A 27,470-nucleotide genomic window follows, 5' to 3' on the forward strand; every position below is an offset into this window, starting at 1 on the left:
CACTGAACTACATCACTAGCTAAAATAACTTTTAAAGCTCATTTATTGTGGCTAGAGAGATGATTCCGTGGTTAAGAGCACTTGCTGTTCTTAGAGAAGACAGAGGTTCTTTTTCTAGCCCATGTCAGCTAACCACCATCTGTAGCTCTATCTAGTTCCAGGGAATCTCTTGCCCTCTTCTGGCTTCCTTAGGCACTGCACGCACATGGTACACTCACTTATATGCATGGAAAACAAAACACTCATACACAAGAATGAAATCTTTACAAAATATTTTTAAAAGATCATTCACCATAAATCCTGCCCAGGCCAGTGAGGTGGTTCAATGGGTGAGTGCACTTGTGCAAACCTGATAGCCTAAGTTTGATCCCTGGAGCCGATATGAAGGTTCAAGGAGAGACTCTGCTTTTCTAGTAAGGTTTCTTCTGACCTCTCCAGCAATAACAATAATAAATAATTTAAAAATACTAATAACTAAGCTAACCCCATTTCCTGTTCTTTGACTTTTTTCTCCTCCTGTATGGGTATGTGCATGCCTGTTTATACCTGTGCATGTACATGCAGGGGCCAGAGGCTAATGGTGTCTTCACTCGTCTTCTCCACCTTATACACTGTCAAGGTGTCACAATTGTACTCAGAGCTTTACCCATAAGGTTAGGTTAGCTAGCCAGCTTGCTACTAGGATTTCCTAGAGGACAGAAACACACACACTTCTAATCTCTACAGATTACAGAGATGGGAGGTCTTCACGCTTGTGTACCAAGCACTTTAACCACTGAGTTGTCACCTAAGGCCCTGCACGCTATTCTTTATTAAAAATAAACAAACAAACAACAAACAAAACCTCTGACTTTACTTTTTCTTTAGGCTTCCATGACTGTCAACTTGACAGATCTCGAGTCCCCTGTGAGGAGACTCTCTGGGCATGACTGTGGGGATCATCTTGATTGTACTGATTGCTATAGAAATACCCAACTTAATTGTACCTTGATTTCCTCACCATGAGGGACTGTACCTGGAGGTGTGAGCTAAAACTAAATGTTTTCTCCCTTAAGTTACCTTTTTTAAAAAAATGTATTTTATGTGTATCGGTATTTTGCCTGCATTTGTGTATATGCCCCATATGTGAGCAATGTCTGTGGGAGTCAAAAGAAGGCACTGGATCCCCTGAAACTGGAGTTAGAGACAGCTACAAGCTGCCACAGGAGTACTAAGAATTAAACCCCAGTCCTTTTCAAGAGCAGCCAGTGTTCTAAACCACCAAGCCATCTCTGTACCTCCACTGAAGTTCCTTTATCATAAAAATAAGAAAACAGCTTCATAGCAGATCCCTCAAAACAAGCCAAGCATTTTATACTTTTTGTCCCCATAGAATCATTCACTTGGAGTAGTTTAGAAACATAACTGATGAGTCCATATTAGCCAACAAGGGCTCCTTTTATTCATTTAGGAGTAGGTTTTTGAAATGCAGTGCAACTTTATAAGTTTATAAGTCAAGAGTGCCAGTAAAGCAAGCCAGCTAGGTGCAGAGTAATGCAAGAAGCCTGCTGGAACCTTCTAGCCCAATGGGCACGCACCCTTGACACCAGCAGCTAAAGCTGCTGTCCAAAGGGTGTCAAACAGATCTCAGAGTGAGATAGGGGTGCCTACTCCATCCAAAGCTCAAATCTGTCCATCTGTGCTTGCCATATACAATAATGTGCAAAACAAAACCCTTAAAAATATGTTCACACAGGGTCACAGAGCAGGCTCTGTTTGCTGTGGCTATTGGCCTGAGAAGCATCATAGCTGTGCATGAAAAGTCAGGCAGACTCCATCTTTCCAAATGCCGTGCACTGCCATCTGACTCGGGTCTGTCCACTACCTCAGAGTCCTGCCAGCCAGGCCTTCACACAGGGGTCTCCTCTGCCACCTTTTTTAAAAGTCCAGTAGCCAGCAAGGAGTGGTGAGGGTCCTCGGAGCCATCTGCTTCCCGGATCTTCAGCCGGACTTTCTGATTGGTCTTCCTCCATTCCGAGTACAGCTGGCAATGGTATCGGAAAGAGACCTGCGGGGGCAGTCCTGCAGTGGGTGGGAAGGTAGAGACAGGCCTCCACCCTAGGGAGGAAAGGGAGCCCTGGCATTTGTCATGGGCCAAACCTAGAAGCAGTGCCACCTCTGGGCATTTCTTGTATACTATGCATGCACTCACCCATTTGGTCCACTGAGGATACTCTAATAAGCTCCGAGTCCTGTAAAAGTGGGGGATCCACCACCTCGACCCCAGCAGGAAGTATGGCTCTTCTAACAGTTGATGAGAATGTAGTCTTACCAATCTCTTGGAATTATTTAAACCCAACCAATCACACAATTGCCCAATCTGGAAGCAACCAAGGTGTCTCTTCATAGGTAAGAAGATAAAAATGGTGGTGCATTTACAGGACTGGGAAAATAGCTCAACTGGTAAGAGAACTTGCTTGAGGACATAAGTTCACAATCCCATCATCCATGTAAAAAGCTGAGCAAGACCCTGTGCCATACCTGTAACCCAAAAACTGGGGAGGAGAAGGAGGTAGAGACAAGAGAATTGCTAGGACTAGCTAGCTGGTAACACTCACATGTGTACATACACACATACCCTCCCTACACACACACACACACACACACACATACACACACATACATACAACCATCTGTGATGGTTTGTATATGCTCAGCCCAGGGACTGGCACTATTAGAAGGTGTGGCCCTGTTGGAGTAGGGATGGCCTTGTTGGAGTAGGTGTGTCGCTCTGGGTGTGGGCTATAAAACCCTCCTCCTAGCTGCCAGGAAGTGATATTCTGCTAGCAGCCTTCAGATGAAGATGTAGAACTTTCAGCTCCTCCTGCACCATGTCTGCCCAGATGTTGCCATGTTCATTCCCTGATGATGATGGACTGACCCTCTGAGCCTGTAAGCCAGCCCCAACTAAATGTTGTCCTTTATAAGACTTGTCCTTGGTCATGGTGTCTGTTCACAGCAGTAAAACCTTAACTAAGACACCATCACTTACACACACACACACACACACACACACACACACACACACACACACACACACACCTAAAAGAAGTAAGAGATGGAATTGCAAATCACTGGTAAAGTGCTTGTCCAGCATGCGGCTGGTTGCACCACTAAGAGCCCAGCTGGTACTGGAGGAATGTAACCTGAGTAACTGGGTAAATCCAGGTCAGGACAATCACAAATCTAAGCTCTGCCAGGACTACAGAATGAGTTCAATGCCTGTCTGAGTAAGTTAGTGATACTGTCTTAAATACCAACAAAGAAGCAGGCTAGGGATGAGTTCGATGGTGGTTTGCTTGCTTGGTATATGGGAGCCATGGACTCGATACCCAGTATGGAACAAAAACAAAAGTGGGCGATCAAGGCCACTTAAGGCATGGAGAAAACTTAAATTCAAACAACTAAGTGAAAGAGGTCAATTTAAATAGGCTACATGCTATCATGCTGTATGACTCCAAGTATCTGACATTCCAGAAGAGGAAAAACTTTGGAGACAGTAAAAAGATGGGTGTCACCAGGGGTGTTGGAAGAGAGAGGGACAAACAGGTGGAGAACAGAGGAGTAATAAAAAAAATGTACATTAGCACCACACAAACCAGATGTGGTGGTGTCTCAGCAGTTAGAAGTAGAGATATGAGGACCAGGAATTCAAGATCATGAGGGGCTACATGGGACCCTGTCTCAAAAAGGAAGTGGGCAAGGGGACTCAGGAAATGGCTGAGAGGATAAAGTGCCTGCCATGTAAGTGTGAGGACCTGAGTTCAGACCCCCAAAGCTTGTATTTAAAAAGTTGTGCATTACGCAATGTAAATGTAATATCAGTGCTGCTGGTCAGAGACAGGCAGATTTCTAGAGACCCCTGATCTAGACAAAACAATAGGTTCCTGTAGGTTGATGTCATTAAGCTGGTGAAGGCAAACAAGATAAAATGAGGTCTGTCATTGGACAAGAAGGAAGGAGGCAGGGACAGAGGTTTTAGAAGGAGAGGGAGGAGGAGGAGAAAAGAGAGAGAGGCAACATGGAGGCAGACGTAAACGATCCTCGCCGTGCATCTCTACATAGATACAGGTTGTTATGAATAGTTCTTAAGGAATAGATTTCTATAGGCAAATTTATCTTATCTAGGTTGGTGGTTTATATCTTTATCAATTGGTTGTAATTTTATTGTGAGGATGTATTGTGAATTGAGAATTTAACATATAAATCTGATTGATAAATTACAGTTTACTGAGTCATGATTTCCTGGGTTGTTGGGAGTGTGAGCAGAGTTTGTGGCAGGGAGCTATGTAGGCCAGCCCACGCTGGACTTCTAGAGCCCTGATTTTACCAGGTAGCTGGAACCAGAGTGTTCGAGGCTAGCATAGAGCAGCTGAGAGAGATATTAATGAGAGATAAATTATGATTAGTTCCATTTGGCCCTACAGGTGCTGAAACTAACATTAGAGACCAGAGTGGCAAGGTGCCATGTTGGAACGGCCACAGACTGCCTGGGTCAGAGCGTACTTGGGGGCAGCGTGGAGCAGCTCAGATAAAGACACCCGGTAAAATCAGGTCATGTGGCCCTACAGGTGTCCACAATAGCGCAGGACAAAAAGTCAGGCCTTTTTAATATTTACTGCAACAGGTTCCAGGTACAGCAAGAGACTCAAATAAAAAGTGGGATGTTGGGTAGGTGGTTCAGTAAGTAAAGGCCACCAAGGCTTACAACCGTGAACTGTACAGTGTGGAAGGGGAACATCAACTTCTGTAAGTTGTCATCTAACCAGTACACAAAGAGAAAATAAATAAGTGTACTCGAGAAGCACAGCATGCGGATCTCTCTGAGTTCCAGGCCACCCTGATCTATGAAAGTTCCAGGCTACATCTCAAAAAAATTAAAAAAAATTTTTAAGTGGATGGGCTGGAGAAATGGCTCAGAGGATAAGGGTGCTTGACCCACTTCAAGACCCAAGTTCAGTCCCCAGAACCTTATGGTAGAAGGAAAGAACAGACTTCTTAAAGCTGTGCTCTAACCTCCACATACATGCCATGGCTCATGCATACACGGACACACAGACACACACAAAACAAATGAATATACAACAAAATATACAAATAAGATAGATAGTGATATTGGGCCCTCGCTGGCCTCCACATATATGTGCATATGTGCACATCTGCACCCATATACTTATGAACATACAAAACGATCTCTAAGCAGTAAGGACTTACTCCACGGTAAAGCACTTACTCAAAATGCTCAAGTCTCTAGGTTCAATCCCCAGCACCACAGAAAGAAAAGAGAAGGAAGAGAGAGAGAGAGGGAGGGAGGGAAAAAGGGAAAGAAGAAAGAAAGAACTTCATCGGTAGTGGCCCAAAATACTATTTGTAACATGGGGCGGGGGGGATCCTACACATTACCAAAAGTCTCAGAGTATGTCAAAAGGAATTGATTAAATAAATACAGTACAGCCACACAATGAATTGGTGTTCTTGGGAGCCGTCCCCTTTTCTTTTGAAGGATATTAGCAAGGATAAAACAAGTAGGTATAAAGCAGTACATATGTTTTCATATACTGTATATATTTTAACATGTGCCCCCTTTATGATAGGAATGCATTCTGAGAACTGTATCACAGCCTTGCTGTGCAGACACTGGCAGTACTAAGACACCACTAAGCAAAACTGGGTAAGTATTCCACTGACTGAGCTACATCATGGCCAGGTTTCTTTCTTTCTTTCTTTCTTTCTTTCTTTCTTTCTTTCTTTCTTTCTTTCTTTCTTTCTTTCTCCCTGTGTGTCTTTTTTATTAACTTTTTATATTAACTTAATTTCTTCTTTCACAATGTCATATATGCATACATACATTCTGATTACTGTCACCCCCACTCTCTCAACACTACCCCAACCCTCATCAAACCCTTCCTCCCTACAGAGCCTTTCCCCATATTCATGTGTTTTGTTTTACTCTGTGTGGCCATGGATTCTGGTATACACCAGGACCTGGTGGGCCCAGCTGTGGATATACAACTAAAGATAATTTCTCCCTTTCTCCAGAGTCTATCAGAAGCCAACAATTCAACAGGGCAAGGTAAGGGCTCCATTTTTAGAAGGTTTTTAATCTATATTTTTGTTACATTTATTTAGGTATTTCCATGGCAGCATGTCCCATGGCATCCTATGGACAGATGGCAACCAGGAGTCAGCTCTCACCTTCTACCACATAGTCCAGGGAGTCAAACTCAGGACCAGCTACTCTACTGCTAAGATATCTCACCTACCCTCAGTTTCTTAGTATGTATTTGTTCTACTTCACTCCCAATCTCTTCCTAGCTTCAGCCTTTTGCTGATCTGTCTTCCTTCTTCCCACCTGACCCATAGTGATTAAATGTCCTTGTGCACTTGGAGCAAACGGCTCACTGCTGGCTTTGGGCATCCCTAGACCTGTGTTCCAATGCCAACCTGGAACAAGGAAGCTGAGCGGACCACTCCCAGCAGAAGCAACACTCACACACAGCCTAGGGATCCCAGCTGAGCCCACCCACACGGGCTTCACCCACTCACCAGTGTCCAGAGCACATAGATGGTGAAGAGGGCGATGGTGAGGGCAATGAGCCCTACAGCCTCCAGCCGGCTATGCAGACGGAGGTGGTCCTGGGCCCCTCGCAGGCACAGCCAGCCTGAGATGGCGGCCAGTGGTGTGATAAACACAAAGCACACCATGTCACAGCACAGTGTCCGCTTCTCGGTGCGCGGCCCTGGGTCCTTTAGCCACTGTAGAGGAGCAGATGATGGATAGAGGTTATGTGGAGGGGTGCGCAGAACAGATAGGGTTGGGGGGGGCTGTAAGCCTGGATCTTCATTTATGTATTAATAAAATGGAGTCTGCTGAGTATTTGCCCCATTTTTCTGATGTGCAAATGGAGTATCAGAATAGAAGAAGAGTTAATAAATTCATGCAAAATCATATAGCTAGAGCAGACTGACTATTCCTATTCTAAAAAATCTATAATCCAAAATGTTGTAAAAATCTGAAACTCTAAAACACAGCAAAATGGGGAAAGGGGAACTGGAGAGCTGGTCCAGACGTTAAGAACACTTGCTACTTCCAAAGGTCTAGAGTTCGGTTCTCATCAGCCATGTTAAGGGCTTATAACCAACCACCTGTAACTCCAGCTCCAGGGGATCCCATGTCTTCTACTGGCCTCTCAGCACCTGTACCCAAGTGAACATATGCACATATTCCTAAATAGAAAATAAAAATAAACCCTTGATTTGTTTCTTTGCTTCTGAGATCTCTCTATGTGGTCCTGACTGTCCCGGAACTTGCTTTTGTAGACCAGGCTGGCCTTGGAACTCACAGTGATCCTCCTGCCTCGGCCTCCCCAGTGCTGAGATTAAAGGTGTGCTATTATGGTACAGAAGTAGAAAAATTCACACCGTGAAACTCTGTGTGTGTGTGTGTGTGTGTGTGTGTGTGTGTCTGTCTGTCTGTCTGTCTGTCTGTCTGTCTGTCCATGAAGGTCAGATGAGGGAGTCAGATCCCTTCAGAAGCTAGGGTTACAGGTGTTTGTGAATGGCCTGATGTGGGGGGCTGGGAACTGAACTTCAGGCCTCCAAAAAAATAGTAAGTGATCTCACTGCTGAGCCATCTCTCTCCAGAAGAAGGGAGAGAGAGAAAAAGAAAGAACTGACACCATATATGTTGACTCCAAGATACTCAGTGAGCGAGTCCTTGCCTAGTGTGAGCACAGCCCAGGGTTCAACCCTAGCAATACAAGAAACTAATTACAGTAACATATTTTCATAAACCTATCTTAGGAGTAGAGCATAAGGTGTGTACACACACACACACACACACACATTATTATCCATGAAAACATTCCTAACTCCCCAAATACTCGAAATCAAAATCATTCCATTCCCAAGCTTTTTTCTTTTTTTTTCCAAAACAGGGTCTCATGTAGCCTAAGTTGAATATGAGCTCAACAATATATAGACGAGGCTGGCCTTGAACTTGTGATTCCCATGGTACCACCTCCTCAGTGCTGGGACTATAGGCATGTGGCATCATGAAGAATTTTATGAAATGCTAAAGATCAGATCCAGGGCTTCATGTATGTTAGGTCATCTACCAGATGAACCACAGATCCCAGGCCCAATGTGTAGTCCAGTCTGGCCTTGACTCTATGATCCTTTTGTCTCTGACTGTTCAGCATACGACCTGTGTGCTCCACCACAACCAGCAAAGCATTTTGGATAAGGGTTATAGCACCCTTTGTCACTGCATTGACAGACTCACATAGATGATGGACCAAGAGAAACAATCATGGTTCATTAAAAAATCTAGGGAAGGCAGCAGAAAGGATCCCTGTTCTCGTATGCTAGTGAGGAAGATACACAACAGCGAAAGTTAGGGGCAAGCAAGATGGCACTTGCCACACAGGGTTGATGATTTGAGTTCAATTCCCCAGAACCCACATAATGGTAGGAGAGAACCAACTCCCTGAAAGTCATCCTCTAACTTCCACATGTGTGCTGTGCCATGCATGTATGTGCACACACGCACACACACACACACACACACACACACACACACACACACACACACGCACACACAGAGAAAAATGTATCTTTTTAAGTGGTGAAGATGGCCAGGGAGCTAAAGACCTTGTAGAGTGGACAGAGGAGTGGGAAGGGAGACAGCACTGCAGACAGCAGGAACATCACAAAGGGTTTGTGGTAGTGCCTTTTAAACTGGTCTGAGACAAGGGTAGATGGTTTATGCAGATACTGGTCCCACTCACTGCCCCTTGGAGCCCAGCTCCCAGGTGGGCTGCAGGTTTTATTTGGGTCTCCCAAGTGACCTACAGCAGCCTTGAGTGAACTAGGCAGTACTTCCTGGTCTCAGGACCTGACATTGTTCTACACAGTTTATCCCAGTGCTGCTCATGCATGGATGGCAAGCACTTTAACCACTGAGCCATCTCAATTTTTTGTTCAAAACACCTCAGATGTTTGTTCGAATATCTCCAAGGATACAACAGGTATTCTGTAGCCTAAATTGGCTTCAAACTCCCTATGTAGCCAAGGATGACCTTCAACTTCTAATCCCCTTGCCTCTACCTCTCAAGTGCTGGGATCTTTACTGGATTCTACAGATTAATCTCAGGACTTCATACAAGCTCCTCCTGGCCTCAGGGCCTTTGCACTTGTGCTCTAGACCAAGACTGTCTTCTTTCTAGGCTCTCTAAATTCCTGACTGTCACCTCGGATCTCAACTTGGGGATTCAGCCTCAGCCAAAGTCTCTCCCTCACTCACACAATCCCAATCTTTGTGTGTGTCTGTGTTGGTGTATGAGTACAGGAAAGCATGTATCACAACATTCAAGTGGAGGTCAGTAGACAAACTCAGGTGTCCAATCCTCATCCTCCACACTGAGATTTCTCCCTCATTGTAAACCAGGCTGGCTGGCCAGTGTGTTTCAATGCATGATGGCCAGTGTGTTACCTCCCATCTTGCATTAAGGATTACAGAAATAAGCTACTACACCTGGCTTTATGTGGGTTCTAGGGATTTGAACTCAGATCCTTGTGCTTTTATGGCAAGCACTTTATCTATTGAGCTATCTCCCAGGTCCTAAGACTTCAAGTGTTGCCCTGCACAAATCCCATCCTGCAACATTTCCCTCTTTGATGTTTAGTGAGTTTTTTAATTAATTAATTTTTCATATACATTGGTGTTTTGCCTCTATGTATACCTGTGGGAGGGTACCAGATCCCCTGTGAAAGGGTACCAGATACCCTGGAAGTGGAGTGACAAGCAGATGTGAGCTGCCATGTGGGGCTGAAATTGAACCTGGGTCCTCTGTAAGAGTAGCCAATATTCAACCACGAGCCATCTTTCCCATCCTATGATGTCTAGTGTTAATAGTCAACTTGATAGAATCTGGAATCACAGAAGATCAGAGTCTCAAGGAAGAACTGTCTGGATCAGGGTGTGCCTGTGAGGGATGTTCTTAATTTATTAACTGAGGTGAGAAGACTCTCGCTGTGAACTGATGGGTAGCACCATCTCATAGGCTAGCCTGGATAGTAAAAGGAGAACTACGAGAACTGGTGGTGTCCCCTCTCCACTTCTGGGCTATGATACAATGTCACAAACCACCTTGTTTGAGAGATGGTCAGTCCACCACTAAAACTTTACTTAGGAGACAGAGTGTGACCTGGAACTCTGAGTCATAACAAAGTCTTTCCTGTTTAACGTGTTTTGTCAGGGTATTTTTTTTTAAAAGATTTATTTATTTATTATACACTGTAGCTGTCTTCAGACACACCAGAGGAGGGCATCCGATCCTATTACAGATGGTTGTGAGCCACCATGTGGTTGCTGGGATTTGAACTCAGGACCTCTGGAAGAGCAGTCAGTGCTCTTAACCACTCAGCCATCTCTCCAGCCCCCTTGTCAGGGTATTTTATCACAGCAAACAGAATAGGAACTAAGACACCCTCATAATTATCCCTACCAACTAGCCTGTCTGGAGATCATGTGGCCATTATTAACTCTGGGTGTCCTGGTGACCAGGACCAGCACTTGACAAAACACTGGGCACACCAGAGGTACTCAAAGAAACACTTTGTGATCTGAGCTTGGTAGCACCTACTGGTAACCCCAGAAACCAGAAAAGTCTGGGACAGGAGGATTCCAAGCTTTGGGTCAACTGGGCCTATGATAGGTAGGTAGGTAGGTAGGTAGGTAGGTAGGTAGGTAGATGAGAGAGAGAGAGGGAGTAGGGGGAGTAGGGTGAGATGGTTAAGCAGGTAAAGGCACTTGTCAAGCACCAAGCCTGACAAGTTGAGTTTGTTCCCAGGTCCCACATGAGATAACTAACTTCTACATGCTGTCCTGTAATATACACTCATAATCTATGGCACATGCGTATCACACGCACACGCGCACACACACACACACACACACACACACACACATACACACATATACACATATACGGGGTTGGGGGGGACAGGGACAGACACAGGGACAGAAAGGAAGAGAGAGGGAGGGACAGGGACAGGGACAGACACAGGGACAGAAAGGAAGAGAGAGGGAGGGACAGGGACAGGGACAGACACAGGGACAGAAAGGAAGGGAGAGGGAGAGGGAGAGAAACATACATATATACATATAATTTAATTTTTAAGGTATTTGAAGAAGAAACAATGGGATGACATGGTAGAACATAACATTAATTCCAGCCCTCAGGAAGCAGAGGTAGGTGGATCTCTGGGAGCCTAGCCTGGCCTTCATAGGGATTTCTACGCCAGTTTTAGAGCTACTTAGAGAGACCCTGCCTCAAAAACTACCCCCAACAACTGTGGTAGCTGGAACATGAGGCTCACAGATAGCTCAAAGCCAGCTTGGTCTGCATAGCAAGTACCAAGCTAGCCAGGGTTACATGATGTAGCCTTGTCTTAAAAATAGATAGACAGGGATTGGGGATTTGGCTCAGTGGTAGAGCACTTGCCTAGGAAGCGCAAGGCCCTGGGTTCGGTCCCCAGCTCCGAAAAAAAGAACCAAAAAAAAAAAAAAATAGATAGACAGACGACAGATGTAAACAAGTAAAAACCTAGGCGTGGTGATGAACTTATTAATCCCAGGATCAGGACTTTAAAGCCAGTCTGTTATAATAAAGCAAGCTGTAGGTTACATGAGACCACATCTCAAAAATATAAGAAAGAACTAACAACGGTAGCCCTAGTGTTCAAGCCTTGTGATCCTGACAGTCAAAGTAGGAGCACCTCCATAACCTAACCCTGAGTCCCAGGCCTCCCTGAGATAAAATGACAATACCTACTTTACAAAAAACAAAAAACAAACAAAGCTAGCCCAGCATGGTATTACATGTTCATACTCATAACACTCAGGAACCAGAGACAGGAGGAAAGTGGCAAATTAAAGGCTAATTATAATATTAAAAGTGGGGAGCTGGCTAGGACTGGGATTATGACTCAGTTGGTAGAAAGCTAGCCTAGCATGCATGAAGCCCTGAGTTCCACTGCTAGTACTGCATAAACCTGAGGTGATACAGCATGCCTGTAATCCCAGCATTTGCACAGTGGAAGCTGAATGATCAGGAGTTGGAAAGTCATCTTCAGCTAAAAGCTACTATGAGGACAGCCTAGGACACTTGAGAGTGTTTCAAACACAAAACCAAACAACAATCCCAGAGGAGAGGGGGGTAGGGCACGGCAGGGAGGGGCTTGCAGACCTGTTGGGTTCCCACAGATCAGCAGATCCCTCCCAGCACAGGCAGGAACATAACCAGCTTTCCCAGCTGACCTGGGTCGCTGCTACATCTGTCCTCAAACTGCCCTTCCTCCTTCTGGATGTCCAGTCTCCCCCAAGCAATATACCTCTGTGAGAGGTCGGGGCCGCTTTTCCACTGCAAACTCAGTGTGACACAGCTCACAGTAGCTGGTGTTGGAGGAAGACAGCCATTTCTCCAGGCAGCTCTTGTGCACAGCTCCCAGGGTGCCAGTACAGCCACATGGGGACAGCAAGTTCTCCCCATTTGCTCCCTCATGGCAGATTCGGCAGAAGGGACAGTCACTGGAGGGACACAGAGATAAGACCTGTGAATGATGGATGGTAAGGCTTCTTGTTTAAACTGATATCAGTACTTGCTAGCTTATAAGCTCACTGTCACTCCCACGATGCTATTTGGTAAACCTCTGCTCATCCTTCAACAGCCCAGCTCCAGATGTCCTCTTCTTCACATAACTTTTCAAATTCCCATTGGTAGGCCCATATGTTCCCTCCCCAAAGCTACTGTGGGCTCTTTGTAGCCTAGAGTGAGCAATCCTATCCATCCATCGGCCTGCCTAATGCTCTCTTCTTTTGGTGAAACACTATCATGATATTCCTACATAAATATCAACTCTTTGTGGTCCTTCTGTGGTCCATTCTTAGTCGTTCTGATGTTTTATCTTGTCAATTTGACAGGAGGTAGAATCACTCTGGAGACAAGTCTATGGGCATGTCTGTGAGAGATTTTCTAAGTTAAGTTAAGGGAGTGGAAAGACCCACCCTAAACATGGATGATCCACTCCATGGTCTGGGGTCCTGGAGTGAATGAAAGAGAAGAAGCAGAGACACAAGAAAGCTCAGTGGATAAAGGTGCTTGCTGATAGGTCTGATGACCTGAGTTCAATCCCTGGAGCTCACATGGTGGAAGAGTCCTGACCTCCATATACATGCCATGGCATATACAAATACACATGCCATGGCATATACAAATACACATGCCATGGCAGATACAAATACACATGCCATGGCATATACAAATACTCATGCCATGGCATATACAAATACACATGCCATGGCATATACAAATACACATGCCATGGTATATACAAATACACATGCCATGGCATATACAAATACACATGCCATGGTATATACAAATACTCATGCCATGGCATATACAAATACACATGCCACGGCAGATACAAATACACATGCCATGGCAGATACAAATACACATGCCATGGCATATAAAATACACATGCCATGGCAGATACAAAGGAATGCGCATACACGCACATACAACTTTTTAAAGAAAAAAGCAAAGTGAACACAAGCACTCGTCTCTCTGTTTCCTAAGCTTCCTAACTATGGGCGTAATGTGACCAACCATCTGTGTTTCTGCCATTGTGACTTCCCAGACGGTAGCTTGGAATTGTAACTCAGAATCAATCTTTCCTTTCTTAAGTTGCTTTGGTCAGGTGTTTTGCCAAAGCAACAAGACAAATAACTAATACAGTCCTCAAGGACTATGGCACACACATGATCATACACATATATACTAACACACATCACATACAGGACTACAACACATATACTACACTAACACATATCACACACACACACACATATACATATATATGTATATATATATATATTTCACAAGATTTTTTTAAAAAAACATTATTATTATTATTATTATTTATTTATTTGGCGCTGAGGACTGAACCCAGGGCCTTGCGCTTGCTAGGCAAGCGCTCTACCACTGAGCTAAATCCCCAACCTCTTTAAAAACATTATTAAAACTCCTGGCTCTATCTGCACATAAAAGTCACACTGTCTGAAAAACCCATTCATGTGAGAAAATTACTTATTTGTTTTTCTGTGCACAGCTGAGGAAGGCAAAGGGAGGGATGGGCCAACAGGCGTAGAAACCATGCATACACAGCTGCTTTGGGGAGTCTCTAATCACAGCCCAGTCTCTAGGGAAGTTGCATTCTTCCTGGGGCTGCTCAGGAAGGCAGGAGGTGTGGTTTTGGTGAATCCATGGACTACCCAGTACATGAGTCATTGTTTTTTAAACATTTCTGCCCAGAAAGCATAGTTGTCAGGCGTAACTTCGTAACTGTTCAAATACAGAGAGAGAGAGAGAGAGAGAGAGAGAGAGAGAGAGAGAGAGAGAGAGAGAGAGACTCTTTATTCTCCATAGGGGTATTTTCCACTCCCCAATCCTTTTCTCCAGTTTTCCTGTTGTGTGGTTGAAGCCTGGCTACTTTTAAAAGAGCTCAACAGAGGGCTTGGGACTTAGGCTCAGTTGGTAGCATGCTTGCTTAGTAGTCAGAAAGCCCTGGGGTCCATCTCTACCACCAGACCCACAAGTCTATGAAGCCAGCACTTTGGAGTTAGAAACAGGAAGATCAGGAGTTCAAAGCTGAAGCTCAGCCTAAGCTTACATCTTTCCTTTTAGCCAAGTCTCTAAGATGCTCTTTCCTTCTGCAGTACCAAAGGTCCACTGGCCAGACTGAGGAGCCACTCAGCTAGTAAGGAGCTTCCCTACAAGCATAAGACCTGGAGTTGGATCCTCAGCGCCCACAAAAATACCAGCTGGGTGTGGTGGCCTATGTGCAATTTAAACTAGCAAAGTCATCAAGTTGTAGTTCAAGTGAGAGACCCAGGCTCAGTGTGTGTGTGTGTGTGTGTGTGTGTGTGTGTGTGTGTGTGTGTGTGTGTGTGTTTTGGAAAGAACCAATTAAGATACGTGTTGTCAGCCTCTGACCTCCACAAACACACAAACACACAATCACACAAGTACACAAAACTGAACGTATAAGTACTCACACACATGCAAACTCTCACACAAGCTTGCAGTTATACACCACATACACACACACAGAGAGAGAGAGAGAGAGAGAGAGAGAGAGAGAGAGAGAGAGAGAGAGAGAGATCTCACAGGAAAGGACTCTCCATTCCAGAAATCAACTCAGAGAAAGGAAGCGGTGAGAATGTCAAGAGCCATGCATGTTTCCTTTCTTCTGGGAAGCCTGGGAACTTGGGAACACCAATTCCAACAAAGGCAGAGAGGGCAAAAGTTAACAGTTTATTGAGCACTCTTCATATGAAGTACTTTTGAGACCATTTTGTTTTTGTTTTGTTTCATTTAATTTTTTTTAAAGATTATTATTATTTTTTTATTATATATAAGTACACTGTAGCTGTCTTCAGACACACCAGAAGAGGACATCGGATCTCTTTACAGATGGTTGCGAGCCACCATGTGGTTGTGGGAATTGAACTCATGACCTGTGGAAGAGCAGTCAGTGCTCTTAACCGCTGAGCCATCTCTCCAGCCCTCATTTAATTTTTTTTATCTTACACACACACACACACACACACACACGCACACACAAATCACATGAATGAATGTGTGTGTGTGTGTGTGTGTGTGTGTGTGTGTGTGTGTGTGTGTGTGTATGAGTATATGGGTCATGACCTATAGGTGAAGGTCAGACAGAGGACAAGTCCCTTGTTTGAGGCAGGGTCAATACTGTATGTGCCAGGCTTGCTTCTCTGAGCTTTTGGGGAGTTTCCCATCCCCGCCTCTCTGTAGGAATGGTTAAAGGTTTGCAGGCTTGATTACATGGATTCTGGGGATTTGAACTCAAGTCTTCATACTTGCATAGCAGGCCTTTTACCAACTGAACCAGCTTTCCAGCATGTTCTTATTTATGTTAAAATAAGGTATGTTAAAACATGATTTCCAGGGCTACACAGAGAAACCCCGTCTTGAAAAAGAAGAATCAAAAAAAAAAAAAAGACATTGTTTCATAGGTAGCCTTGATTGTCCTGGAGCTCACTCTGTAGATAAGACTAGCCTCAAACTCATAGAGATATGCCAGTCACTGACTCTGAAGAACTAGGATTAATGATATATGCCACCATACCTGACTTCAACTTCTTTGTTTGTTTGTTTTTAGGCAGGGTCTCATATAGCCCATGTTGGCCTCTAACTTGCTACCATAGCTGAGGACAATCTTGAATCCCTGGCCCTCTGTCACTACCTCTCCAGTACTGAGATGCCAAGCATCTGCTACTGTGACTAATACTTTGTTTTTATATTTATTTAAAGACAGAGTCTCACTACGCAGTCCTGGCTGGCCTGGAACTTGTTAAATAGACCAAACCAACCTTGAACTCAAAAAATCCACCTGCCGGGCTGGAGAGATGGCTCAGCGGTTAAGAGCACTGACTGCTCTTCCAGAGGTTCTGAGTTCAATTCCCAGAAACCACATGGTGGCTCACAACCATCTGTAATGGGATGCTCTCTTCTGAACTGTCGAGAACAACAGTGTACTAATATATAAATAAAATAAATAAATCTTTTAAAAAAAAATCCACCTGCCTCTGCCTCCTGAGTTATGTCTGCTACCATGTTCCTTTGTCTTGCTTTTTTGAAACAGGGTTTCCCTAGAACTCACTGCATAACCGAGGCTGAGCTTGGGGTTCACTGTGCTGCACAAGTCAAACTCAAACCGACATTCCTCTGCCCTGGGTTCCAGAACTGTGGCTACAGGCTGTAACTTAAGTATAATACTGGGCTTCATTTATCTCATTCTCACAAAGCCTGGAGGAAAGTACTCACTTACTTCCACTTTATGTTGAAAAGTCCAAGAAAGCTAGACAAAGTGGCACACATGTGTACCCCCAGGGGTAAAAGGCAGAGGTGGGAAGTTCAGGAGCTTAAGGCCAGCGAAGCTACATAAAAAGCTTGGGGTCAGAATATGTTACATGGAATAACGCCTTGAGAACATTAAAAAAGGGGGACGGAAGGAAGGAAAGGTGAAAAGGGAGTGGGAGCGGAAGGAGAAAAGAGAAGGCAAGGAGAGGGAAAGAAATGAAGGCCTGGAAAAGTTATAACCCGGTGTGTGTAGTGTGTGGCACACACTGAGTTAGTTTCAGGTGCTTGCCTGTGAGCAAGCATGTGGAGGTCTTCCTAGGGTTTCACTGAACTGGAAGTCTGCATTTTCAGCTAGGCTGAAATGCTAGCTAACGAGCTCTCAGGATCTGCCCATGTGTCCTGCCCAACTGTGGTTAGGTCTCTCTTTCCATCTTTATGTGGGTTCCTAGGGCTGAACTCAGGTTGCCAGGCACACGGAGCCAGTTTTTAATACACTGAGACATCTCACCAGCCCAGCATTTTCAGCTTATTGCCCTTTCAACTTACAGTGGGCTCCTCAGAACAAACCTTCATTATGGACAGGTGCAGCAAGTCCCCACATTCTGAGGACTGTAACACTATGTTCTCAGAATAATCTGACCAGAAAGGCATTTCAATTTGTCCCAGGTCCCTTGGAGAGAGAGGCATCCACAGGAGTGTCACCCTCGGTGCTACCCACACTCCTCACTCTCTGCATTGCTTCTCCAAAGCCCAAGGTCACTGGTGTGACCCACCCATCTGGGCATGACAGCCTTCATCTTCATCAGAATAGCTGGAATTATTTGCCGGTAACCTTCAAGACCCAGCCTGTTGACAACTGGCCTTCCCTCCTAGGAGGAGGAGGTGAGGTCATTGGATCCTCCCTTGAGATCCCAGACACTAACTCCTGCATCTCTTCCTGCTAAAAATACTCCATTATTTCTCAGTTACATGTGATCTTTTATGGTCTAGGAGGTGCTAGACTACAGTACATGGAGCTTCATGAAAGGGGACTGACTCCATGTATGATGCTATAGGAAAGTCTTCATCAATGCTGGGTGAGACTTTCTGGTGATTCAGCTATTTCGGGTGTGATTGTTTGTATGTGCTTGACCAAAGGAGTGGCACTATTAGGAGGTGTGGCCTTTTGAGAAGTAGGTGTGGCCTTATTGGAGTAGGTGTGTCACTGTGGGGGTGGGTTTTAAGACCCTCATCCTAGCTGGTTGGAGGCCAGTCTACTCCTAGCTATTTTCAGAACAAGAGGTGGAACTCTCAGCTCCTCCAGCCCCATGTCTGCCTAGACATTGCTATGTGCCTACCTTGATGATACTGAGCTGAACCTCTGAACCTGTAAGCCAGCTCCAACTAAATGCTGTCCTTTATAAGAGTTGCCTTGGTCATGGTGTTTGTTCACAGCAGTAACACCCTAAGACACTATCTATGCTCCTGTAAGTAACCATACACCCATGCTGTAAGTAAGCCATGTAAACTCATTAGTCCCCACAGCTAGACTTTGGTGTGTGTATGTAAAGGCCAGAGGTCAACATCAAGTTGATTCCTCAGGGGAGGTCCACCAGGTTTTTTAAGAAAAAGTCTCTAATTGGCCTAGGACTCGCTAATTGAGGTAGGTGGGCTCACCAGAGAGTTCCAGAGACCTGCCTGTCTCTGCTTCCCTAGTACTGGGATTGCAAACACAAGCTACAATGCTTGGTTTTTTATATAGATTCTAGGGATGGACCTCAGGTCTTCAAGCTTGCACAGCAAGCATTTTATTGAATGGGCCACCTCCCTAGCTCCACTGATAGACAAATACTCTAAATACTTGGCACACATGTGTATGTGTGTAAATATGTATGTGTGTATGTGCATGCGCTAATATATACTAAATTATTAATATATATATTATTAAATTATTATATATATACTACTTGTGTCTGTGAAGAGAGACTACCCAAAGAGGCCAGAAGAGGGTGTTGGATCCCTTAGAAATGGAGTTACAGATAGTTATAAACTGTCTATTGTTGGTGCTAGGACCTTAACTCCTGTCCCTAAAAAAGCAGAAGGTCTTTTTACCAATGAGCCATCCTCCAACATAAGTATTTGGCTCTTTTTCTCTGGCATATTAACCCCTTTGCCTCTCTCAATGACTGGACTCCTGATCTCAGACTAGTAGAATATCATTCAACCCAGAGACAAGTGGGGACAAAAGCCTGGCTACTCATGGTCACTACTCACCTCGGTGTATCCAAAGCCCGGATGACAGTTGAGAGCAGCCGGCCATCCCTTGAAGTCACTTGAGCTACATACTGAGGTGGTCCAAGCCCTGTGGCCTCCACAACCTTGGAAAAGGCAGGGCTGCTAGAGCAGTCACATAGGGAGCCAGGGAGGTGGCAACAGTCACCTGTCGTCATGGCCACAGGGAGCCTCCTGTCCTCAGGGCCTGAGGCCCATGGTCCCAGGAGCCTGGAGGTAGGGGAGCAGAGAGGTCAAAGGCAAAGTTAGTGAGTCACAATAGCAGTTTTGTTTCCCTTTTTAGATGTGTGTGTGTGTGTGTGTGTGTGTGTGTGTGTGTGTATTCATGTGCTTGCAAGTGTGTGTGTGTGTGTGTGTGTGTGTAAACATGTGCAAAGGAACACAAGTAGAAGTCTGAGGTGGCATGATAGCCTTGTCTTCCACCTTGTTTGAGACAGTCTCTTTCTTTGTGCTGTGTGCACCAGGCCAACTCACCCGCAGCTTCCAGAGAGTCTCCTGGCCCCTCCTCCCATTTCACAGTATGAGGACTGGGGTTACATGTAAGCTTTATTGTGTCTGACTTTACATGGGTTCTGGGGATGTAAACTAAAGCCCTCACATTTCTGCAGCTAGCACTTACCCACAGAATGTTCCCAGCCTGAGTCCCTCTTTTGATCTCACTATATTTTACTTTGTGTTTATGTGTAGGGGTATTTTGCCTGCAGGTCTGTCTGTGAACTACTGCCTGATACCTGCAGACACCTCCTAGAACTGGAGTACACATGGTTGTTAGCCACCATATGGTTGCTAGGAATTGAACCCAGGTCCTTAGGAAGAACCACCAGTGCTCTGAACCTCCAAGCCACTGCCACAGTCCCAGACCTCACTACAGTGCAGACTAGCCTGGAACTTAAGTTCTAAGCCTTCTGAATGCTAGATTATAGATCATGCCTGGCTCTTGAGTCCTGTCTTGGCAAAGATTGTAAAGGTTATTTACTTGTCACACTGAAACAATCAAGAGTCACCTGGGAAAGGGCTCTCAATGAGGAATTGTCTAGACTATTTTGGGATGCAGTCACATGCCCTTGGGAGACATGTTTTTCTTTTTAAATTATGTTTGTTTTGCCTGTATATGTTTATGCATGTGGACATGTATGTTCCAGAGCATGCATGTGAGAGTCTGAAGATAGCTTGCAGAACTCAGTTCTCTTCTTCCACAATATGGGCCCTAGGGGTTGATCTCGGATCAAGGTTTATGACAAATGCTTTTACCAGCTGAAACATCTGGCTGGAGTCTCTCCTACCTAAGGATTTTCTTAATTGGTTACTTGAGGTGGAAAGACCCACACTGAATGTAGGTGGGCTACACACTGGACTGAATGAAAAGGACAGAGTGAACTGGGCACTAGCCTACAGGCATTCATGCACTCTGTTCCCGATTATAGATGTGATATGAATGCCCTCCAGCTCTTGCTACTGTGACTGCACTGAAGTGATAATCTGGAACTGTGAGCTAGAATAACCCTTTCTTCTCCTCCTCCATGATTTGTACATGCTCAGTTCAGGGACTGGCACTACTAGAAGGTGTGGCCCTGTTGGGAGTAGGTGTGACCTTGTTGGAGTAGGTGTGTCACTATGGGTGTGGGCTTTAAGACCTTCATCCTAGCTGCCTGAAGTCAGTGTTCTGCTAGCAGCCTTCAGATGAAGAAGTACAACTCTCAGCTGCTCCTGCACCTGCCTGCCTGGATGCTGCCACGCTCCCACCCTGATGATAATGGACTGAACCTCTGAACCTGTAGGCCAGCCGGGATGAAACATTGTCCTTTATAAGAGTTGCCTTGGTCATGGTGTCTGTTCACAGCAGTAAAACCCTAAGACATCCTCTAAGTTGCTTTTGTCATGGTATTTTATCAGTTCAACAGAAATGACACTAAAACAGGGCTCTAAGACTACGGACAAAGACTTGCCTCTTTGAATCTCTGTTTGCATTTGTAAAGTGTGGGTGATCAGCTCCCAGCTGATGTACACAACTTAGGACAGCTGGGACTTGTGTTGGATTTTTCTCTCATTCTTCGAGAAAAAGAAAGGCATGGCCCCACTTCCTAATCCTACAAATCAGATTTTCAAATCACATTTTCACATAGAGGAGCATTGATTGAAAGTGACTGCACACCTGTGTGCCAGGCCCTTTGCTCGGTTTTTTAACACAGCCAGAATCACCCTGTTCTAGCTAAAACCAGATCCTTGAGACTGTGCTCAAAACATTTAAGCTGTCTTTATTTAGTGAAAGCAGAGTGCACCTAGAGAGGCTGGGAGCATGACTCGGGTAGAGTAGTACCTAGAATCCACTGAGGGCCTGAGGCATATAAAGCACTGCCCGAGGAGTGAGAAGGTAAGACTCTGGATTCAATTCCCAATACGCACACGCATGCACGAAGGGGTGGGGGGGGATGAAGGGAACTAGAAACTTAATGTTTTACACCAGAATGGTGAGTCACTCAGGTCCCTTGTGACTCATGGCCTCTGTCCAACTGTGTATCCTAGGAGACCTCAGTTCATCAAGGAAATGTCACTTTTGTGTCCCCAGAAGACCAGTTGCTCTGTCCTCAGTTCCCAAGGAGAGGCTACCGGAGATAATGAACACCTTAGGTAGCCATTCTGAAGTCTGCTCTGGGTAACTTTAGTGGGATTCTGCCCTCTGCCTCAGGGTCTAATCAGCAAAAGGGAACCGTACAAAGACTGGTCCTGTTCTCCAGAGTAGCATGACTAGGATTCTAGCTTCTCAATTGGTGGAAATTACTTCTATGAATGTTTTCTCCTTCCTAGTAGTGGGGCTTGAACGTAAGAGATCTGCCTTACTAGGCAAGCGCCATATCACTAAGTTATATGCCCAGCTCCTCCCCCACCACCACATACACATTTCTCTCCTAACCAAGTAGGTTTTGGAGGCTCAAACTCAGGCTTGATGGTCAACGAACTATCTCACCGGCCCATAATGTTTTAATTTCAGGCAGAGTATCACCAAGCTACTTGTTGAAACTTGCTCTGTAGCCTAGACAGACCTTGAACTTAAGACTTTCCTGACTCAGCTATTCAAATAGGAATGTGCCATTAGGGGTGACTCTTACACAAATATCCATGAAAGTAACAGAAGGCTCATTAGGCATCAATCCAGAGCTAAAGATCACTGGTTTTAACTTGTCCAATACCCAGGACTCTTATCAGTAAGAGTTACATCCAGAGCCCACAGCAACCCTAATGGTATTTTAAGTTCCAACTGATAGGGCCAGCCTGGCCCCAACTCAGCTCTTACCAGTCCTGCCTGTGAAAATCAGAAACCCAAAAACACGGAAAATAAATTATTAACTGACTTTTTGTACCCAGCCTGTTGACAAATCAGCTCTTCCCTGAAGAGCTCAGCTAAAAACCCAGTACAATCTCCTAGGCCTCCAAGGCCGAGCCCGAGGTCAGATAAGCAAGTATCAACCAAAGTCAGACACAGCCAGGAGGAAGGCTGAGGGTCAGAGATAACAGCTACAGGGCCAGGCTGCTTTGTTGTGGACACCGATGTTCCTTCAACCAGAATGTACAGTTGAGAGGTCGGTGGGGAAGCACTGAGCCCTCCAAGAGAAAGCATGCAGAAAAAAGTCCACCCCAACCTCGGATGATTTGTTTTAGATTCTTTCCCTTACCATCCCTTCTCCCCCGCATCCCCTTTTATCTTTTCTTTTTTGTTTTTTAAAGATAAGATTTCTAGGCTGGCCTAGAACTCACTGTATAACCAAAGATGACCTTTAACTATCATTTTTTTAAAGGTTTTTAAATGTTATTATTTGTATTTTATTTTATGAGTATGAGCATTTTGCCCTGTGTGTATATCTATGCACTACATGCACATCTAGTGCCTGTGAAGCAAGAGGGCATTAGATCCCCTGGAACTGGAGTTACAGATGGTTGTGACGACCATGTGGACACTGGGAATTAAAATCCAGGTTCTCTGGAAGAGCAGCCAGTGCTCTTAACTGAGCCATCTCTGTAGTCCCAACTCTCTTGATCTTTGCACCTTCATCTTCCAAACACTGTCATTTTGGAAATACCATGATGGTCTATGTAGTTCTGGGCATGGAACCCAGGGCTTTGTGCATGCTAGGTGAACACTCTACCAACTGAACTACATCCCCAGTGTGCACGCACGTGCCCTCCCCCCGCCCCACTTCTCCCACTTTCCTTTCTCCCTCTCTCCCTCCCCCTCCTTCTCTCTCACTCTCACTCTCTTTTCTTGGTGACAGGATCTCACTAAACAGTTGAGGCTGGAACTCCTGATCCTCCTACCTCTGTCTTCCAAATACTAGAAGGTGAAAGACCTTAGAATTTATATAAACAAGTGTGCATTACAAGAATCATCACAACTCCTTACTTTACCTACTGTTAAGGGGGGAAATCCACCAACATTAGTAAATTTGCTCACATGTCCTAAATTGTAACATAGTAACAACAATGCTGAGCAGAGTAGCATATGCCTATGATTCTGGCACTCTAGATACTGAGGCAAGAGGATCAACAGTTCAAGTTTAGTTTGGCTACAGAGAGCTGGAGGCCACGTGGGGCTACGAGAGACCTTGCCTCAAGAAAACAAACCAAACATCAGGAGGTAAAGGCATGACCTGATGTTTGGTTTGACCTGAGTTCTAGTCCCAGAATCACGTGATGGAAAGAAAGAACACACATGCACACAGTCACACACTCACTCACTCACTTGCACATTTAAAAAACATAGTAATAGCAGCAAAAAATGTATTAACCACTGCATACTAAGGCTGGGGTAGTGGCTCAGTTGGTAGAATGCTTCTCTGGCACCCACAGAGCACTGGGTTGCTCCCCATGACATTATAAAACAGCACGTAGGGTATGGGGGTACACACTCGCCATCCAAGCACTCGGGCAAGAGGATCAGAGGGTCAAGGTCATCCTCAGCTATATACAGAGTTTGAGGACAGCCTGGGCTATGTGAGACCCTGTCTCAAAAATAAACAACACACATAAAATAGTAGATCATCAAGCTATCTGCCTAAGTTCAAACCCAAGGAATTGTTCTGAAGTGTCTCCTTCGAGGGTCACATTCCTGGAGAACCTCTCTCGGACCACTCCAGCTAAAATGACACAGGCATCCACACAGTTCACTCATGGCATTGGGTCCTCTTCTGAAATGTTTTCTCTGTTAATGGACCTACCACACCCATCTTCATGCTCTTCGATAAATTCTGGAAAAGAGGGACCTTGCTGGACATTTTTTTTCTGCTGTCCCCAGCACCTAGCCCTAGTTCCAGCGCAGAGTGACTGCATGTAGCATTGCTGCATTCATTTCTTATTCCGACACTGTAAGTGATTGGGAGACATAAGTCTCAGAGGCTGTCCTGCCAGTCTCTATAATGAGAAAAAGTTCTAGGGCTACTGGGATGGATTTCATCCGGTCTTCACAACAAAACTATGGCACAGGTCCAGTAATTAGCCTCAATGATTGAAAAAGAGACCACACTTCAGAAAGGGATGCCTATTTATTCAAGGTCACACAGCTAGCAAGGGGCAGTGCCAGGATTTAAACTAGACAGTGAGTTGTCTGGTCCTCAAGAGACATTAGGGGTTTTGTTGTTGTTATCTTGTTTAATTGTATTTGCTATTAATTTTATCATGTTTTATTAATTTCATTTTACATGTATGAGTGTTCTGCCTGCATGCACATATGTCCAGTGAGTGCTTGAAAGGACCAGAAGAGGGAATCGCATTCCCTCAAACTGGAGTTACAGACGGCAGTGAGCCACCATGTAAGTTCTGGGAACTGGTCCCAGGTTCTCTGCAAGAGCAGCAAGAATTCTTAACCAATTCCAGCTCCTAGTTTTTGTTCCTCTGTTTTTTGAGACAGTGCTTCATTACATAATCCATACTGGCCTTGAATTCTTAGTGATTCTCCTGCTTCAGCCTCCTGTGTGCCAAGATTGCAGGAATGTATCATTGCACCGAGATTCCTTTTTTAGATTAATGTATTTAGGGTTTTTTTGGGAGGGGGAGGGGATATGCCAATAGGGAGTAGGAGTAAGGGTTTATTGACAAGCATGTGGGCACCTTACCAGTGGTTTCATCACTGAAGAAAATGCTTCTTCCTCCCTCAGCAACCATAAGTTGCCTATAGAGTCTGAGGAAAAGGTAATATAAGTAACACCTGGCCCTCAAATAAATAAAACCTCTGCCACTGAGCTACATTCCACCCTTTCTTTTTCACCTAGAGTCACATAGACTTTATGACTATGTGATTCTGGTTATACCCATCATGCAGCAGGCATCCTGCCTCATCGGCTTTGTTCTCCTGAGAGCTTAGACTGACTACAGGCATGTGCCACCAAGCCTAATACCGGGTTTCTTTCTTCCTTCCTTTCTTTCTTTCTTTCTTTCTTTCTTTCTTTCTTTCTTTCTTTCTTTCTTTCTTAAAGGCTGGTAAGATGGTTCCTTGGGTAAAGGTGCATGCCACCACCAAATCTGATTAGGAGTAGAGAACTGAATCCCAAAACTGTCTTCTGATCTCTACATATGCTAGAGTGGGTGAGGGCTCACAAACTACACATAAACAAAACAAACAAATGGACAAATGTTAAAAACACAATTGTGGGTTAGAGAAATGGCCAAGTAAATAAAACTATTTACTGCTCTTGCAAAGGACCCAGGTTTGGTTCCTAGTACCCATGCGGTGGCTCACAACTGCCTGTTCCAGTTCCAGAGGATCCAGCACCCTCTTCTGGCCTCTGAGGGCTCTTACATAATAGACATAAATTCACAGAGGCACACATACATTTTAAAAAATGGTATGGTGGCACACAGGTTTAGTCCCAACACTTGGAAGGCAGAGGCATTGGGATCTCTAAGAATTCAAAGCCAGCCTATTTTCCATAAGGAGGCCCAGGGCAGCCAAGGCTACGGAGTAAGACCTTCTCAAAAATAAAATAAAAATAAAACAACCAAACAAAACCAAAGCTGCACAAAGTAATCAAGCCAGGCCTTGAAGTCTTCCTGCCTCACCCTCCAGAGTAGCTGAGATAAAAGGCCTGTACCACCAAGTTCCATGGTCTAGGCACTTTAACCTGGCTCTGCCACTGATATTGTATGCTCTGGTTCAAGTTAATTTACTTTTCTGGACCTCATCCATCTCTTTCTTATTTTAGGGCGTGTTTGTGTGTGTTTTGGTAAAAGCAGGGCCTAGTGCATGCTAGGCAAGTACTGAGCTACACCCCCAGTCCACAAACTAAGTTCTAATTCCAGAAGTTCTACTTCTTACTTGTTGTGTGGCCTTGGGAAACGGCTTTAACTTCCCTGAACTTCAATTTGCTCATCTAGATGGAAGGAATTACTTTTAGTACTTCACCCTCACTAACCACATAAATTCTGTCTACAGAGTTTTTTTTAAAGTGTTTTCAATTGTATTTATTTTGTGTGTATTTATGCATATGCACGTGGGTGTGCCTATGGAGTTGAAAAGACAACTTTTTGTTGTCAGTTTTTCTTTCACCATACTGACCTCAAAATTGAACTCAGACAAGCACCTTGACCAGCTGAGCCATCTTGGCAGTCCCTGACTACTGTTTGAAAAACAACATTTTCAGTACAGTGCACTGAGTAGCTTTTTGTAAAGCTCCCAACTCTTTAAAATGTTAATAATTATCCAGACAGAACCGTTATGAAGAGGGTTTCAGAGTGGCATTAGCCACTTTTGACCACCTACTGTATACCAGGCGCTTTTCTCATCAGCCATCTCCTAAATCAGGTTGGCTCCGAGATGACCCACTTTTCATAGATGGGGAAGTCGAGGCTCACAGAGGTTCCTACTACGTGGCGAGGCCCGGAGACCTCTCACCAACGTCGAAATGATAAATAACTGAGGTGCCTGCGTCCGGAGCAGGGATAAGGCCAAGGGTGCAGCCCTGTCTCGCCCGAGTACTCTGCCGGGGCCTCGAACCCGAGACCTGGGAGACCTGCCTACATACTTGGGCCAGACCCGCTCGCTCTTCGGTGCCTACCTGTTCCGCGGCCGGGCCGGGCGGCCGCGCAGGCCCCTCGGTTCTCCCTGGCCCGGGTCCCGGCCCGGCCCGGCCCGTCAGCAGCGGCTTGCTCCGGCTCCGGCGGGCACCTGCGTCCGGGCACCGCCCGCCGAGCCGACAGCACAGCGAACCAATG

At 45.1% G+C, this 27,470-nt stretch overlaps 1 protein-coding gene across 7 annotated transcripts; it reads right to left on the bottom strand.

Annotated features, from left to right (window-relative positions):
* Positions 1-1,412: 1,412 nt before the first annotated feature.
* On the bottom strand, positions 1,413-27,470 carry Marchf2 (membrane associated ring-CH-type finger 2). Of its 7 annotated transcripts, none has more exons than XM_006241127.5 (6): positions 27,314-27,470; positions 19,254-19,481; positions 12,436-12,631; positions 6,586-6,795; positions 5,273-5,289; positions 1,419-2,047 (listed from the first exon to the last, which is right to left on the bottom strand). In XM_006241127.5, the coding sequence occupies exons 2-6, from the start codon at positions 19,427-19,429 to the stop codon at positions 1,981-1,983; spliced, it is 666 nt and encodes a 221-aa protein (XP_006241189.1). In that variant the 5' UTR covers positions 19,430-19,481; positions 27,314-27,470; the 3' UTR covers positions 1,419-1,980. The 7 variants fall into 7 exon arrangements, with proteins under 7 accessions (NP_001029280.1, XP_006241189.1, XP_038935345.1 ...); XM_039079417.2 differs by having other exon boundaries at positions 1,419-2,097; NM_001034108.1 differs by lacking the exon at positions 5,273-5,289 and having other exon boundaries at positions 1,413-2,047; positions 27,314-27,340.

The sequence above is a fragment of the Rattus norvegicus genome, chromosome 7 (assembly GCF_036323735.1).
Source record: "Rattus norvegicus strain BN/NHsdMcwi chromosome 7, GRCr8, whole genome shotgun sequence".
Taxonomy (NCBI): domain Eukaryota; kingdom Metazoa; phylum Chordata; class Mammalia; order Rodentia; family Muridae; genus Rattus; species Rattus norvegicus.